The sequence below is a fragment of the Gorilla gorilla genome, chromosome 2, assembly GCF_029281585.2.
Source record: "Gorilla gorilla gorilla isolate KB3781 chromosome 2, NHGRI_mGorGor1-v2.1_pri, whole genome shotgun sequence".
Taxonomy (NCBI): domain Eukaryota; kingdom Metazoa; phylum Chordata; class Mammalia; order Primates; family Hominidae; genus Gorilla; species Gorilla gorilla.
In genome coordinates this window covers 52,905,214-52,919,290 of record NC_086017.1, presented here as the reverse complement: position 1 = coordinate 52,919,290, position 14,077 = coordinate 52,905,214, and the positions used below count along the sequence as shown (strand labels likewise).

Genomic DNA, 14,077 nt, shown 5'->3' with positions numbered 1-14,077 from the left:
CACAGACTCCTTCCAGTGGCTTCACAAAGCCCCTTCCTGTGACTTTACACTGCCCTTCCTGTCATGTCACACTGCTCCTTCCTGTGGCTTCACACAGCCTCTACCTGTGTCTTCACAGGGCCACTTCTGGCATGTTCACACTGCCTCTACCTGTGGCTTCACACAGCCTGTTTCCCTGTCATCACAGCCCCTACCTGTGGCTTCACACAGCCTGTTTCCCTGTCATCACAGCCCCTTCCTGTGACCTCACACTTCCCCTTCTTGTGGCTTCACACAGCCTCTACCTGCAACTTCACACTGCCCCTTCCTATGACTTCACACTGCCTCTTCCTGTAACGTCACACAGCCACTTCCCGTGACTTCCTATGCCCCTTCCCGTGGCTTCACACAGCCCCTTCCTGTGACCTCACATTGCCACTTCTGCCCTCACACAGCCCCTTTCTGTGACTTCACAGAGCCCCTCCCTGTGACTTCACACTGGCCCTCCATGTGACTTCCCAAACCCCATCCTGTGGCTTCACACAGACCCTTCCTGTGGCTTTACACTGCCCCTTCCTTTGGCTTCACACTGCCCCTCCCTGTGGCTTTACACTGCCTCTTCCTGTGACTTCACAGTGCCCCTTCCTGTGGCATCACACAGCCTCTTCCTGTGGCTTCACACTGCCCTGCCCCTCCCTGTTACTTCACACTGCCCTGCCCCTTTCTGTGACTTAACACTGCCCCTTTCTGTGGCTACACATGGCCCCTTGCTGTGGCCTCACACAGCATCTCCCTGCCTGTGGCTTCACACTGCCTCTACCTGTGACTTCCCACTGCCCCTTCCTGTGGCTTCACACAGCCCCTTTCAGTGACTTCACACACCCCCTCTCTGTGACTTCCCACTTCCCTTCCTGTGACTTTGCACAGCCCCTTCCTGTGGCCTCACACAGCCCCTTTCTTGTGACTTCACACTGCCCCTTTCTGTGTCTTCACACAGCCAGAGATCCTGTGACTTCACACAGCCCTTTCCTGTGACTTCACACTGCCCCTTTCTGTGTCTTCACACAGCCAGAGATCCTGTGACTTCACACAGCCCCTTCCTGTGACTTCACACTGCCCATTTCTGTGTCTTCACACAGCCAGAGATCCTGTGACTTCACACAGCCCCTACCTGTGACTTCTCACTGCCCCTTCCTATCACTTCACACCGCCCCTTCCTGTGACTTCACACTGCCCCTTCCTGTGACCTCACAAGCCCCTTACAGTGGCTTCACACAGCCCCTTCCTGTGGCTTCCCACAGCCCCTTCCTGAGAATTCCCACTGCTCCTTCCTGTGACTTCCCACTGCCCCTTCCTGTGATGTCATACTGCCCCTCCCTGTTACTTCACACCACCCTGCCCCTTTCTGTGACTTCCCACAGCCCCTTCCTGTGACTTCACACTGCCCCTACCTGTGATGTCACAGAGCCCCTTCCTGTGGCTTCACACTGCCCCTCCTAGTGGCTTCACACAGCCACTTCCTGTGACTTCACACAGCCCCTTTCTGTGACTTCTCACTGTCCCTTCCTGTGGCTTCACACAGTCCCTTCCTGTGACCTCAAATTCCCACTTCCTGTGACCACACAAGCCCCTTTCAGTAGCTTCACACTGCCAATTCCCATGGCGTAAAACAGCCCCTTCCTGTGATTTCACAGTGCCCCTTCCTTTGGCTTCACACAGCCCCTTCCTATGACTTCCCATTGGCCTTTCCTGTAGCTTCACACCACCGCTTCCAGTGACTTCACACTGACTGCCCATTCCTGTGATATCAAAGTGCCCTTTCCTGTGGCTTCACACAGAACCCTGCCTGCGACTTCATACCACGCCTTCCTATGACTTCATACTGTCTCTTCCTGTGACTTCACATGGCCACTTCTTGTGACTTCCCATAGCCACTCATTCTGACTTCCCACTGTCCCATACTGCGACTTCACAAAGCCACTTCCTGTGACTCCCTGCAGCCCCTTCCTGCAACTTCCCACAGCCACTTCCTATGACTTCCCAATGCCCCTTCCTGTGGCTGCACAATGCCCCTCCTTTTGGCTTCACACTACCCTCCCTGTGGCTTCACACTGCCTCTTCCTGTGACGTCACACTGCCCCTTCTGTGGCTTCAGACTGCCCCTTCTTGTGGCTTCACACTGGCCTTTCCTGTGACTTCACACAGCTCCTTCCTCTGACTTCACACCATCCCTTCCTTTGACATCCCACTGCCTCTTCCTGTGACTTCAGACAGCCCCTTCCCGTGACTTCACACTCCTTCTTCCCATGACTTCTCACTGACCCTGCCTGTGGCTTCACACAGCACCTTCCTGTGACTACCCCCTGTCCCTACCTGTGACTTCACACAGCCCCTTCCTGTGACTTCACACTGCGCCTTCCTGTGGTTTAACACTCCCCCTTCCTGTGGCTTCACACAGCCCCTTCCTGTGACTTCCTACTGCCCCTTCCTGTGGCTTCACACAGTCCCTTCCTGTGGCATCACACCACCTCTTCCTGTGACTTCACACTACCCCTTCCTGCTGCTTCTCAAAGTCCCATTCTGCGGCTTCACACTGCCCCTTCCTGTGGCTTCACATTACCCTTCCTGTGACTTCCCACTGCCCTTTCCTGTGACTTCACACTGCCTCTTCCTGTGACTTCCAACAGCCACTTCTTGTGACTTCCCACTGCCCCTTCCTGTGGTTTCACAAAGCCCCTGCCTGTGAACTCACACTGCCACTTCCTCTGACCTCACCTAGCCCCTTTGTGTGAGTTCATCCAGCCACTTCCTGTGACTTCACGTAGCCCCATCCAGTGGCTTTACCCAGTTCCTTCCTGTGATATCACACTACCCTGTCCTGTGACTTCCCACAGCCCTTTCCTGTGACTACTTCACACAGCACCTTCCTGTAACTTCCCACTGCACATTCTGGTGGCCTCACACTGCCCCTTTCTGTGACTTCCCACTGCCCCTTCCTGTTGCTTCACACTGCCACTTCTTTGGCTTCACAATACCCCTCCCTGTGGCTTCACAATGCCTGTTCCTGTGACTACCCACTGCCTCTTCCTGTGGCTTCACACAGCCCCTTCCTGTGACTTGACACAGCCCCTTGCTGTTACTTCCCACTGCACCTTCTTGTAACTTCCTACTGCGCATTCCTGTGGCCTCACACTGCCCCTTCCTGTGACTTCACAGCACCCCTTGCTGTGGTTTCACACGGCCCCTTCCTTTGACTTCACACTGCCTCTGTGACTTCTCACTGCCCCTTCCTGTGGATTCACAGAGCCTCTACCTGCGATTTCACACTGCGCATTCCTGTGGCTTCATGTTGCCTCTTCCTGTAACTTCCCACAGCCACTCCCTGTGACTTCTCACTGCCCATTCCAGTGACTTCACACAGCCCCTTCCTGTGACCTCATACTGCCCCTTCCTGTGACTTCACACTGCCCCTTTCAGTGGCTTCACACACCCCTTCTTGTGACTTTCCACTGCCCCTTCCTGTGACTTCCCTCTGCCCCTCCCTGTGACTTCCCACAGCTCATTCCCGTGATTTCCCATGCCCCTTCCTGTGGCTTCACAAAGCCCCTTCTGTAACTTCACACTGCCTCTTCCTGTGATTCACACAGCCCCTTCCTGTGGCTTCACACTGCTTCTTCCTGTGGCCTCACACAACCCCTTTCTCTGACTTCACATAGCCCCTTCCTGTGACCCCATTGCCCCTTCCTGTGACTTCACACTGCCCCTTCCTGTGGCTACACACAGCTCCTTCCTGTGGCCTCACACTGCCTGTGGCTCCACACTGCCCTTCCCTGTGACTTCACACAGCCCCTTCATGTGACTTTCCACTTCCTTTCCTGTGACTTCACACAGCCCCTTCCTGTGACTTTCCACTTACCTTCCTGTGACTTCACACAGCCCCTTCCTGTGGCCTCACACAGCCCCTTTCGTGTGACTTCACACTGTGCCTTCCTGTGGCTTCACACTGCCCCTTCCTGTGGCTTAATAGAGCCACTTCCTGTAAGTTCACCCTGCCCCTACTTGTGACATCACACAGCCCCTTCCTGTGGCTTCACACTGTCCCATTCAGTGGCTTCACACTGCCCCTTCCAGTGGCTTCACACAGCTACTTCCAGTGGCTTCACATAGCCCCTTCCTGTGACCTCACACTGCCCCTTCCTGTGACCTCAGAAGCCCCTTCCAGTGGCTTCAAACAGCCCCTTTCTATGGCTTCCCACAGCCTCTTCCTGTGACTTCCCTCTGCCCCTTCCTGTGACTTTCCACAGTCCCTTTTTGTGACTTCCCACTGCTCCTTCCTGTGACTTCCCATTCCCCTTCCTGTGGCTTCACACAACCCCTGCCTATGGCTCAACACTGTCCCTTCCTTTGGCCTCACATTGCCCCTTCCTTTGGCCTCACACTGTCCCTGTTACTTCACACAGCCCCTTTATTTGGCTTCACACTGCTCCTTCCTTTGGCTTCACACTGCCGCTTCCTGTGACTTCACACTGCCCTTTTATCTGGCTTCACACTACCCCTTCCTATGACCTCACACAGCCCCTTCCTTGGCTTCACACTACCCCTTCCTGGCTTCACACAGCCCCTTCCTAACGTCACACTGCCTCTTCCTGTGGCTTCATACTGACCCTGTGGCTTCACACAGCCTCCTCCTGTGACTTCACACAGCCCCTTCCCTTGGCTTCACACAGTTCCTTCCTGTGATGTCACGTAGCCCCTTTCTCTGGCTTCACACAGCCCCTTCCTGTGACTTCACATAATTTCTTCTTATGACATCTTCCAGCCCCTTCCTATTGTTTCACACTGCTCCTTCCTGTGACTTCACTCTGCTTCTTCCTGTGACTTCACATTGTCCCTTTCTGTGACTTCACACAGCCATTTCCCATGGCTTCACACAGCCTTGACTTGCTGCAATTCAGTGTGTGCTAAATCCTAGAAGCCAGCCCTGCCTTGTAAATGACAGCCCACACAGTGGGTTCTTACATACAGAAAAAGGTTCCTATTTGCAATAAAAATCTCTTGTGGTCTCCTCCTAACCATTTTTTTTTTTTTTTTTTTGAGATGGAGTCTCACTCTGTCACCAGGCTGGAGTGCAGTGGTGCGACCTTGGCTCACTGCAACCTCTGCCCTCCAGGTTCAAGTGATTCTCCTGCCTCAGCCTCTCAAGTAGCTGGGACTATAGGCGCACACCACCACACCCAGCTAATTTTTATATTTTTAGTAGAAACAGGGTTTCACCATGTTGGCCAGGATGATCTTGATCTCCTGACCTCATGATCTGCCCACCTCGGCCTCCCAAAGTGTTGGGATTACAGGCATGAGTCACCATGCCTGGCCCATTTCTTAATCTGCCTAAGCAAATGCCCTCTTGGCACATTTGAAGAAAACTATTTTGAACAGTTAAAAACACTATAGATATTTTACCTTAATGGATTTGTTGGCGGGTGGAGAGGGGGGAGTTGGGGAAGGTAAGAGGCTAAAGGTCCATGCCAGGGTGTAATTTGAAATTCCTCTGAGGCTCAGATCTGAATCTCATTTACTTCAAGCAAATATGGTAGGAGAAGCCATCCATGTGTCCATGGCTGTCTGTCCAGGTTCTGCTGCTTAGCTTCCATAGCATAACATCAGGGATATTGTAATCTTATTATGTGATGGAAACTTCCTTGGTGAACAAATGGCAATAGCTAGTGCTGGGGAAGGAATGAAAACCAAAAGCCTTAGAAAATGATGGTTCTCAGTTAGGATGGGTGTGGGGAGGGAGTGGTACACAGGGAGACAAGACCCAGAAAATATTCGCTTTTAAAGCAAGAAAGAAAGGAATGTCAAACTTAGAGATGGCAGAAATCTATAATCCAAATGAATTCTCCACCCTCATGAAATACGAAAGGCAATTCAAAAAATCGTTTCGGCAAAGGCCTCAGCCAAGGTAAAAATTATTTTTCAAGGACAGTGATAGAAATTGAAAATTTAACTCTTGCAGCCCACTCTACTGTATTTCATGGGAGAATATAAAATGCTATAATGGTGTTTCTCAAATTTGGGAATTTGAGAAAGCCTCAAGAACTAGGCTTTCTTGAGAAGCCTTGAAAGCATTAGGGTTCTACTGAAGAGTATGGCCTAGCAGGAAGAAGGCTCTGGCTGGGTAATATCTGAGTACGAGTTCACCTTTTCAGACTCCCTCCTTCACCAGAGTGGTTTCTGTTATTGTAGGTACTGAGTTGCTATATATAACTGCCTGGAACCCAACATGTGACTGGTAGACAACAGGGAGTGAAGGATACTGGGAAAGGCATATGATGTTAGGCACGTACTTTGGAGACCCTCAGGGAACCAGTGTGGGAATCCAGAGCACCCTGGGGCAGGAGGCAGCTTCCTCCAAAGGAACAGCGTAGGGGTGAGGTTGCTCCCCAGACAAATTGTGCTGCATTACAATTTTATCCTTCTATTCTGACCACCCCTAATGCCAAGCACTGGACCAAGAAATAAGGACACCAGTGCGAAGAAGGCTTGGCCCCTGCCCCCCAGCAACTCACTGTCTCAAGTGAAAAGGTAATGATAAAATAATTTCCCTCATGCCAATTCTGGCAAATCTAGCCTTGCCTACATTCAGGCCACTTATCTTTCCAAACTTGTGGGACAGGGCTGGTGAAGCATGGAATGCTGGACAGCAGTTCTGGGTGTCACCACCTGAGGTCTCCACCAACACCTGATGACACCATGAGTTTGTTACATGTTTTTCACTGTTATGGCTAGAAGGATGTTGCCTCCAGATATTCTCACAATGACTCTACCAGGTAGGAAGGAAATATCATACCATTTTATGGCTGAGGAACTCGAAAAAGAGACTTCAAAATTTGCTCAAGGTGACACACCATCTAAGTAGAAGAGCTGAGATTCCAACTCTGGCCTCCAGCCTGCAGAGACCAAGCCCTTCCCAGCACACAGGAGCCAGTTCTGGCCCTGGGGACTTCAGGGCACATGGGGGAAAGAATTAGCTCAGGCCATCAGGGGTTTATCCAGAAGCATTTTCAATGCTCCCAGATAACCTGGGGGAAGCAGTGCTAGCAGAAGGATTTTAAAGACCTGAGAAATACCTGGATCCGTCTCTTCATTACATTGGCTGGGGTTCCTGACACCAGCTGAGACATGGGAGATGATGAGTTGTGTTATCTTTCAACAAATAATTACACTCACTTCAGAAAGGCAGCATCTAGAAGGATGCACTGAAGGATACACAGGAGCTGGACTCTCTAGGTCCAACCCCCCAGCTTTGCCCTAATAAGCATATATCTTCACATCAATTTCTGCATCTGAAAAATGAGTATGAAAATGGTTCCTCCCTCAAAGAGTTGCTGTGAGGATTCAACATATTTTAATGTATATAAAGTGCTGAGAACAGAGCCTTGCATACATTTTTATAGTTGTTACTTAGCATTATCATTAAATCTCATGATTATTAAATCTCCAAGGTACTTGGGAACTCCAGCACCTCCTTTAAGTTACTGCCCCATGCCGCACTCTCTCCATCTGTGGATGGGCTGGTAACAGTTACAGTCACAGCATTCTGAACACTGGCAAACCATGACTGAGAGGAAAGCGTGTGAAGAGGTTTCAGGGACTGATGCCAAGGTGCCTCCTCAGAGCCACCACTTGCTCAAGTGACCAAAAGAGTGACCTCTGACTCCCTGCTCTGCTGCTCCCAAGTGCAGTTGACTTCTAAAGCATGGCTGCTCTGTACACACCTGTAGAGTCCTGGTGAGGGCGAAAGCATTCCTGGGCAGATGCCTGGCAGCAGGAAAGCAGGGCTCAGACACAAAATACCTCTTAGAAGACTGGCACTTGAGAAGGTTAAAACAAAGCTATAGTTGAAATCTGAGATGGAAAAATTAAATGTTTCCTTTTTCCTTCAGTGAGTCTATCAGATAGGAAGCCTGTACACTGAATGGGAAATAAAGAGGCCTTGCAGTGGGGATGCTCATGAGGCATTTCCTGACAACCGTGGGCATACAGCTCCTTCCAGTCAGGTGACCTCCGGCTTCAGAGGACTAGGAAGGAAGCAGGCAGCCACGTCTGGGGGTGCACGTGGCACCATGGAGGCGTGGAGGTCCTCCCTCGAGAGACTCCAGAACACCAACTGTAGCCAGCATTGTTGAGCATCTCCCATGCCAGACCCTGTGCCAGGTACCTGATAAGACAGTTCCTCTACTTCCTGCAACCTCCCTGGAAGGGAGGTATCATTCCTCACATTGGGAAGCTGAGGAAACTGAGGCATAGACAGCTTATGTCAGTTTCTTACAGCCTCATAGCTAAGTGGCAGAGTTAGATTCAAACCCAGGTCTAGCTAACTCCATCAGTTTATTAGGCGGAGTTTTGACCCTGCTATTATAGAAGCCTAAAAGAATAAGAGTTGTTTCTCCACCTGCCTCTCTTCTCCAAGCAAGCAAGCAAGCAAGCAAGCAAACCCGGAGAGCTGGAAGCCATCCTCTTCCTGCCCCAGGATAGAATAAAAAGGCCTTTGCTTTAAAAGCCAACCAAGGCTCCTAAAGGTAAATTGAGCTGGGCTGTCTGACTGATATCAGGTCACCTAGGTGAGGACAGGCTTGGAGCCAGACAATTTGATTTAGAAAAGTAATGCTGTTGTTCAGCTAAAAATGGTAGATTAAGCACCTGCTATTCTCTTTCTTTCCTCCTGAAATATGAAAATAACAGTAAAGTGTTCTTATTTTTAAAGAACAAACCTCTAAAGATAAAGAGAACAGGAAAGCAGTCAACCATAAAAGCAAAATTCAGGAAGCTGGAAAGCAGGTGAATGAGTAGCAATGGCCTGAGCAGACTCATGAAAGCTGAATCCTAAACTACAAGGCAGGTCAAAACTCAACATGATTTACACCAAGGGAGCCCCCAACAGGTAAAGGACTGGCGCTGATAGGATAAAAAACAAAAGGATTGGCTGAAAGTCGACTTAAGAAGAAGCTAGACACCCAGATCTCCATACTGTGAAGTCAGGCAGCTGCCCCTCCTGCACCCAGCAAAAGACTGAAGGTTTGTTCTATGGAGAGAAAAAGCTAGGGAATCTACATGCTGGGAGACACCTGGGACAGTTGAGGGAAGTGGGGACTATACTGAAAACAGGAGTTTTAAGAGAACATTTACATCCTGAACATTGAAATATTGCAAGGGCCCCCCAAGTATCCAACACAATGGCTAAAAAGTGAGACCTTAGTGGTATGGAATTCAGATATTTGCAATTGCCCCACACACTTGTATTTTGATGAGATCACCCCCTAGCAACAGTATGTCCTGTTTCCATGGTCATGGAGACAGTTTGTTGCTGCAGCCATTAAAAGCAAAAGCTTCAATAGCAATGGCTGTTGGGGTCACCTATCCTGAGCTTCACCACTTGGCAGTGCTGTGCCTCTCACCTGCTCTCCTATGACTATCAGGTGTGTGATACTGAGGGGTACACAACCCGGAAGTATAGGGAAACTTATGTCGAGTGGAGCAAAGCTTTGATCATTGGGAGACTGAAGACAGTGGGTAAATTCAAGTGGTCCTGAATTCAATTTATGCAGCTTCTTGGATAGGTCCATAGGATCACACAATCAATTGCCTGTAGCAGCAGCCAGCTTGATAATACATCGCCATATCATCTCTCCTGTTTCCCTGCTTCTCTTTGGGTGTTTCCTGAGATTGTACTCCCAAATAACAGCACATAAGCCTCCAGCCTCGGGCTCTGTTATTAGAAAACCAGGTTAAGACAAACCAAGGCACATCATTGTAAAGCTTCAGAACACTGGGGAAAATATCCTCCAAGTTTCCAGAGAGAAAGGGAGAAAAAAATAAAACAAGTTTTATACCAAGTAATCAAGAATCAGAATGGCTGTGGACTTCTTTACTACAATACCCGAGGCTAGAGCACCATTGAGCAAAGCCTTCAAAATCTGACAGAAAATTATTTCTTTTAATTCTATACTCAAGCCAAACTATCAATCAAATATGAGGGCAGAATGAAGGCAATTTCAGGCATATAACATTTCAACATGGTTTACCCCTCCTGTAGTCACTTTTAACAAGCTATTGGTTAAATTACTCCACTAAAACCAGGAGGTAAGCCAAGAAAGAGGAAGACATGGAATGCAGGAAACAAAGATGCAACACAAGAGAGGCAAAGAGACTCGTGGGATGCTGGGAAAGGAGGATCCTAAGCCAACGGCTGTGCACCGACCAAGAAAGCAACCAGCTCAGAAGGAGCAGGTCAAAAGGCTCTGGGCAGGGGGTTTCCAAAGAAGGAAATTGATGTGTGCTTGAGTCTATTAAGAGGAAGTTGGCTTGTGATAAGTACATGAAAAAAACTAAGGAAACAAAAAAGATGATTACTAACTAGAGAGAAACAGAAAGGTGCCCAGGAAAGGAAAGGTGATCATAATATAATACAGCAGTCCCCACCCCTTATCCTTGGAAGATACGTTCCAAGCCCCCCAGCGGATGCCTGAAACCTTGGACAGTACCAAATCCCATTGCCATAAATCAGAACACATTTCTAGAAGTTCATGTCTTCCACCCACAAATTGAATGCCTTTTCCATCTTAATGAAGCACTTATCACACACTTTGGCTGTAACTTTTGCCACAGTTTGAGGTGCAGCAGCAAAACTAGCATGAATTTCTCTTTCTTCAGAAGACAATTTCACAGATAGCAGATTCATTCTTACTGCAGATCTTAGCAACCCCAGCCTACGATTTTTTTTTCTTAAGTAGAGAAACTTTCATATTCTCACTTAAATGAAGCACTTTCAGCGTCTCTTTGTCACACTCCAATTGCAGGATCACTACTCTTGCACTTTGGGCCATGATGAAGTAAAATAAGGTTTACTTGAACATGGGCAATGCAGTACTCCAATAGCCATCTGACAACTGAGACAGCTACTAAGTTACTAATGGGCAGAGAGCATCTGCAGTGTGAATATACTGGACAAAGGGATGACTCATGTCCCAGGTAGGACAGAGCGAGATGCCACAAGATTCATCACACTACTCAGTACAACAACACACAAATAAAAACATAAATTGTGTATTTCTGGAATTTTCCATTTAATATTTTCAGACTGCAGGTAACCTTGGGTAACTGAAACTGTGGAAAGTGAAACCAAGGGTACTACTGGATACTGCTCAGCCATTAAGATATCCATGTCCTAATCCCCAAACCTGTGAACAAGTTACCTTATGTGGTTAAAGGGATTCGGACGGTGTGATTAAATTAAGGGTCTTGAAATGGGGAGATTATCCTGGCTCATCTGATGGGCCCGATGTAATCACAAGTATCCTTTTAAGAGGGAAGCAAGAAGGCAGCCATGTGATGACTGAAACAGAGGGAATCAGAGTCAGTGAGAGAGAAGATGCTGCACTGGTGGCTTTGAAGATGGAGGTAGAGACCATGAGCCAAGGAATGCAGGTGGCCTCTAAAGGATAGAGGTGGCAAGGAAATGGATTCTCCCCCAGAGCCTCCAGAAAGAACTGGCCCTGCCAACACCTTGATTTTAGCCAAATAAGACTCACTTTGGACTTCTAATCTCCAGAACTGTAAGAAAATTAATTCGTGTCGTTTTAAACCAACAAGTTCCTAGCAATTTGTTACAGCACCAATACGAAGCTAATACAGCTGTGAATAGGTTTTAAGTAGTCATAATGTAAACACTGATCTCACCAAAATTATTACCTAATTATATTGGGGGAATGGATGGATGAGAATAATGTGTCTGTACTGGAGGTGGGGAAACGTGGTGAAAGGCCCAAATCCTCATCTTCCATAGAGGGGAGTGAATAAATAATGGTCAAAACTGAGAACAGTTTGGGAAGCACTGTTCCAGTTTTCCACCCTCATTTTTGATAAATGATGAAAAGGAACTCCAAAGAAGCTGTGGTTGAGCTATCCAGTGAGTCATCTTCTACTGAGAAGAGGGTGGGTGGGTGTAGGCTCTTGTGTGACGATCACTCATAAGCTAGTTTATGTTTTGTGTCTTAAACAATAAAACAGCTGATCAGTTAACCTAGTCATCCCCCAGTTAACCTGGGGGAAGTATTGGCAAGATCTGACATCTGCAGTCTCAACTGCTAGGTGAGAAGTCATTCATTAGCCTTCGCTCTGAGCAGCTCAATGTCTCCTTGGCCAATGAAATAGCTTTCACCTGAAGTCAACTGGTTTTATTTTCCGTGGCCTGACCCAGACATCTCTCCCCATTGAAGACATGCTAAATACTAAAAACTCATCTTGGGAAGCCTAAGAAAAAAGGCCTTCCTCACTCATTCTGCCACTCCCAAACACCTGAAGCCTGCCAAAGTTCTCCAACCATGAGGCAGGCAGGAAAATAACAGTCAGAATCCAGGCTCTCAGAGGGCAGGTAAATGTTACCAAAACAACGACAGCCTCATAGATCCTAAATGAATGAATGAATGAATGAATAAATAAATGAATGAAATGCGTATATTCAAAAGAGTCACTGATACAGTAGTGGGATTCAATTATCACTAGGGGGCAAAATCACTTTCTCTGAGTCAGTAGTCCCAAAACTTTTTGGTCATACACCTTTACTGGTAAAAAATCTGAGCACATCCTTCCAATATTTACAAACCATTTTTTTCCACTATTTACAAATTAGAAGCATGTAATACTACATAAATATGTTCATTATAAAACATGGGCAAGAAATTTAAAATCATAAAAGAATTAGATAAAATAAACGTAAATAGCAGTTCTGATATTTTCCTGCTGCACCTGGTGGATTGTCTAGTATACCCACTGAAGTGGCTGAGCCCCACTTTGAGACCTTTTATCTGGTAGCAGGCTGCCTTCACTCTGCTACCAGTGTGCTACCACTCTGCTGCCAGATGACTCTGGCAGGGAGTGACTTGAGTTTGATTCTGTCTATCATCTATTTTTTTTTTTTTTTTTTTGAGACAGTCTCACCCCGTCACCCAGGCTGGAGTGCAGTGGTGCGATCTTGGCTCACTGCAACCTCCGTCTCCCTGGTTCAAGCAATTCTCCCACTTCACCCTCCCGAGTAGCTGGGATGACAGGAGCCTGCCACCATGCCCGGCTAATTTTTGTATTTTTAGTAGAGACACAGTTTTGCCATGTTGGCCAGGCTGGTCTCGAACTCCTGACCTCAGGCGATCTGCCTGCCTTGGCCTCCCAAAGTGCTGGGATTACAGGTGTGAGCCACTGCGTCTGGCCTCTAAGGTTTTACTTTGAACACATCTAGTCTCCTTTAAAAATGCATATTTATTCACAATGTACTAGACATAATCTGAAGGGATTATGGGACCAAGTAAAGTAGCTATTTTCCTGTGTAAGGCAGGAGGATCACCAAGATTGAGATCAATGCTCTAAAGATTCACTGCAGAAATAAATTAATCAAATGGAGTCCAGCCACATTTGAATAAGAAAATTAAGGCATAATGAACACCTGTCGTCCTCAAACATTCAGAAATGAAAATCAGAGAAAAAGGTCTGGAAACAAGGAAGGTGGGAATTGTTGAGCTTGATTTTCAAGCATAAAAGAACTGAAGAATGAGATGGCTGTAAACCAATGTTTTCCTCACTCAGAGCCAACCAATAGAAATACAATGTGAACCATATAGGAAATTTCAAAGTTTCTAGTGGCCACATTTTTAAAAAAAGAAAAAGAAACAATTGAAACTCATTTTAATAATATATTTTATTTAACCTGATATATAAAAAATATTATCAGTTCAACATGTTATCAATATAAAAACTATTAATGAGATATTTTAGTTTTTTTGTAACATCTTTGATATCCAATGTGTATTTCACACAAACAGCACATCTCAATTCAGACCAGCTACATTTCAGTATGTGGCTGGTGACTGCAATATTGAACAGCACAGCTCTAAACCAAGGCAGAGGTCCTTGGAGCCCCAGGAGCCCACAGAATGCTTGAGAAATGCTATACTAAAGGATAAACAGCAGTAGATCACTCGGACCAATAAAAACACAAAAGCAAGCATAAAAATTGTGGTACAGTAGAGTCCCAGCTTACGAGAGA

General features: G+C 47.3%; 1 protein-coding gene across 6 annotated transcripts in view; it reads right to left on the bottom strand.

Annotated features, from left to right (window-relative positions):
- The window catches only part of GASK1A (golgi associated kinase 1A), an 89,320-nt gene that overhangs the window by 52,410 nt on the left and 22,833 nt on the right, over positions 1-14,077 (bottom strand). Inside the window, exon 1 of one of the 6 annotated variants that reach the window (XM_055381402.2) lies at positions 3,293-3,882. The exons of 4 other annotated variants lie outside the window; for them this stretch is intronic. In XM_055381402.2, the coding sequence (XP_055237377.1) occupies positions 3,293-3,382 (90 nt within the window). In that variant the 5' untranslated portion in view covers positions 3,383-3,882. Of the gene's footprint in view, positions 1-3,292; positions 3,883-14,077 lie in introns of those variants that run through there. One more of the 6 variants, XM_055381401.2, reaches the window with a different exon arrangement.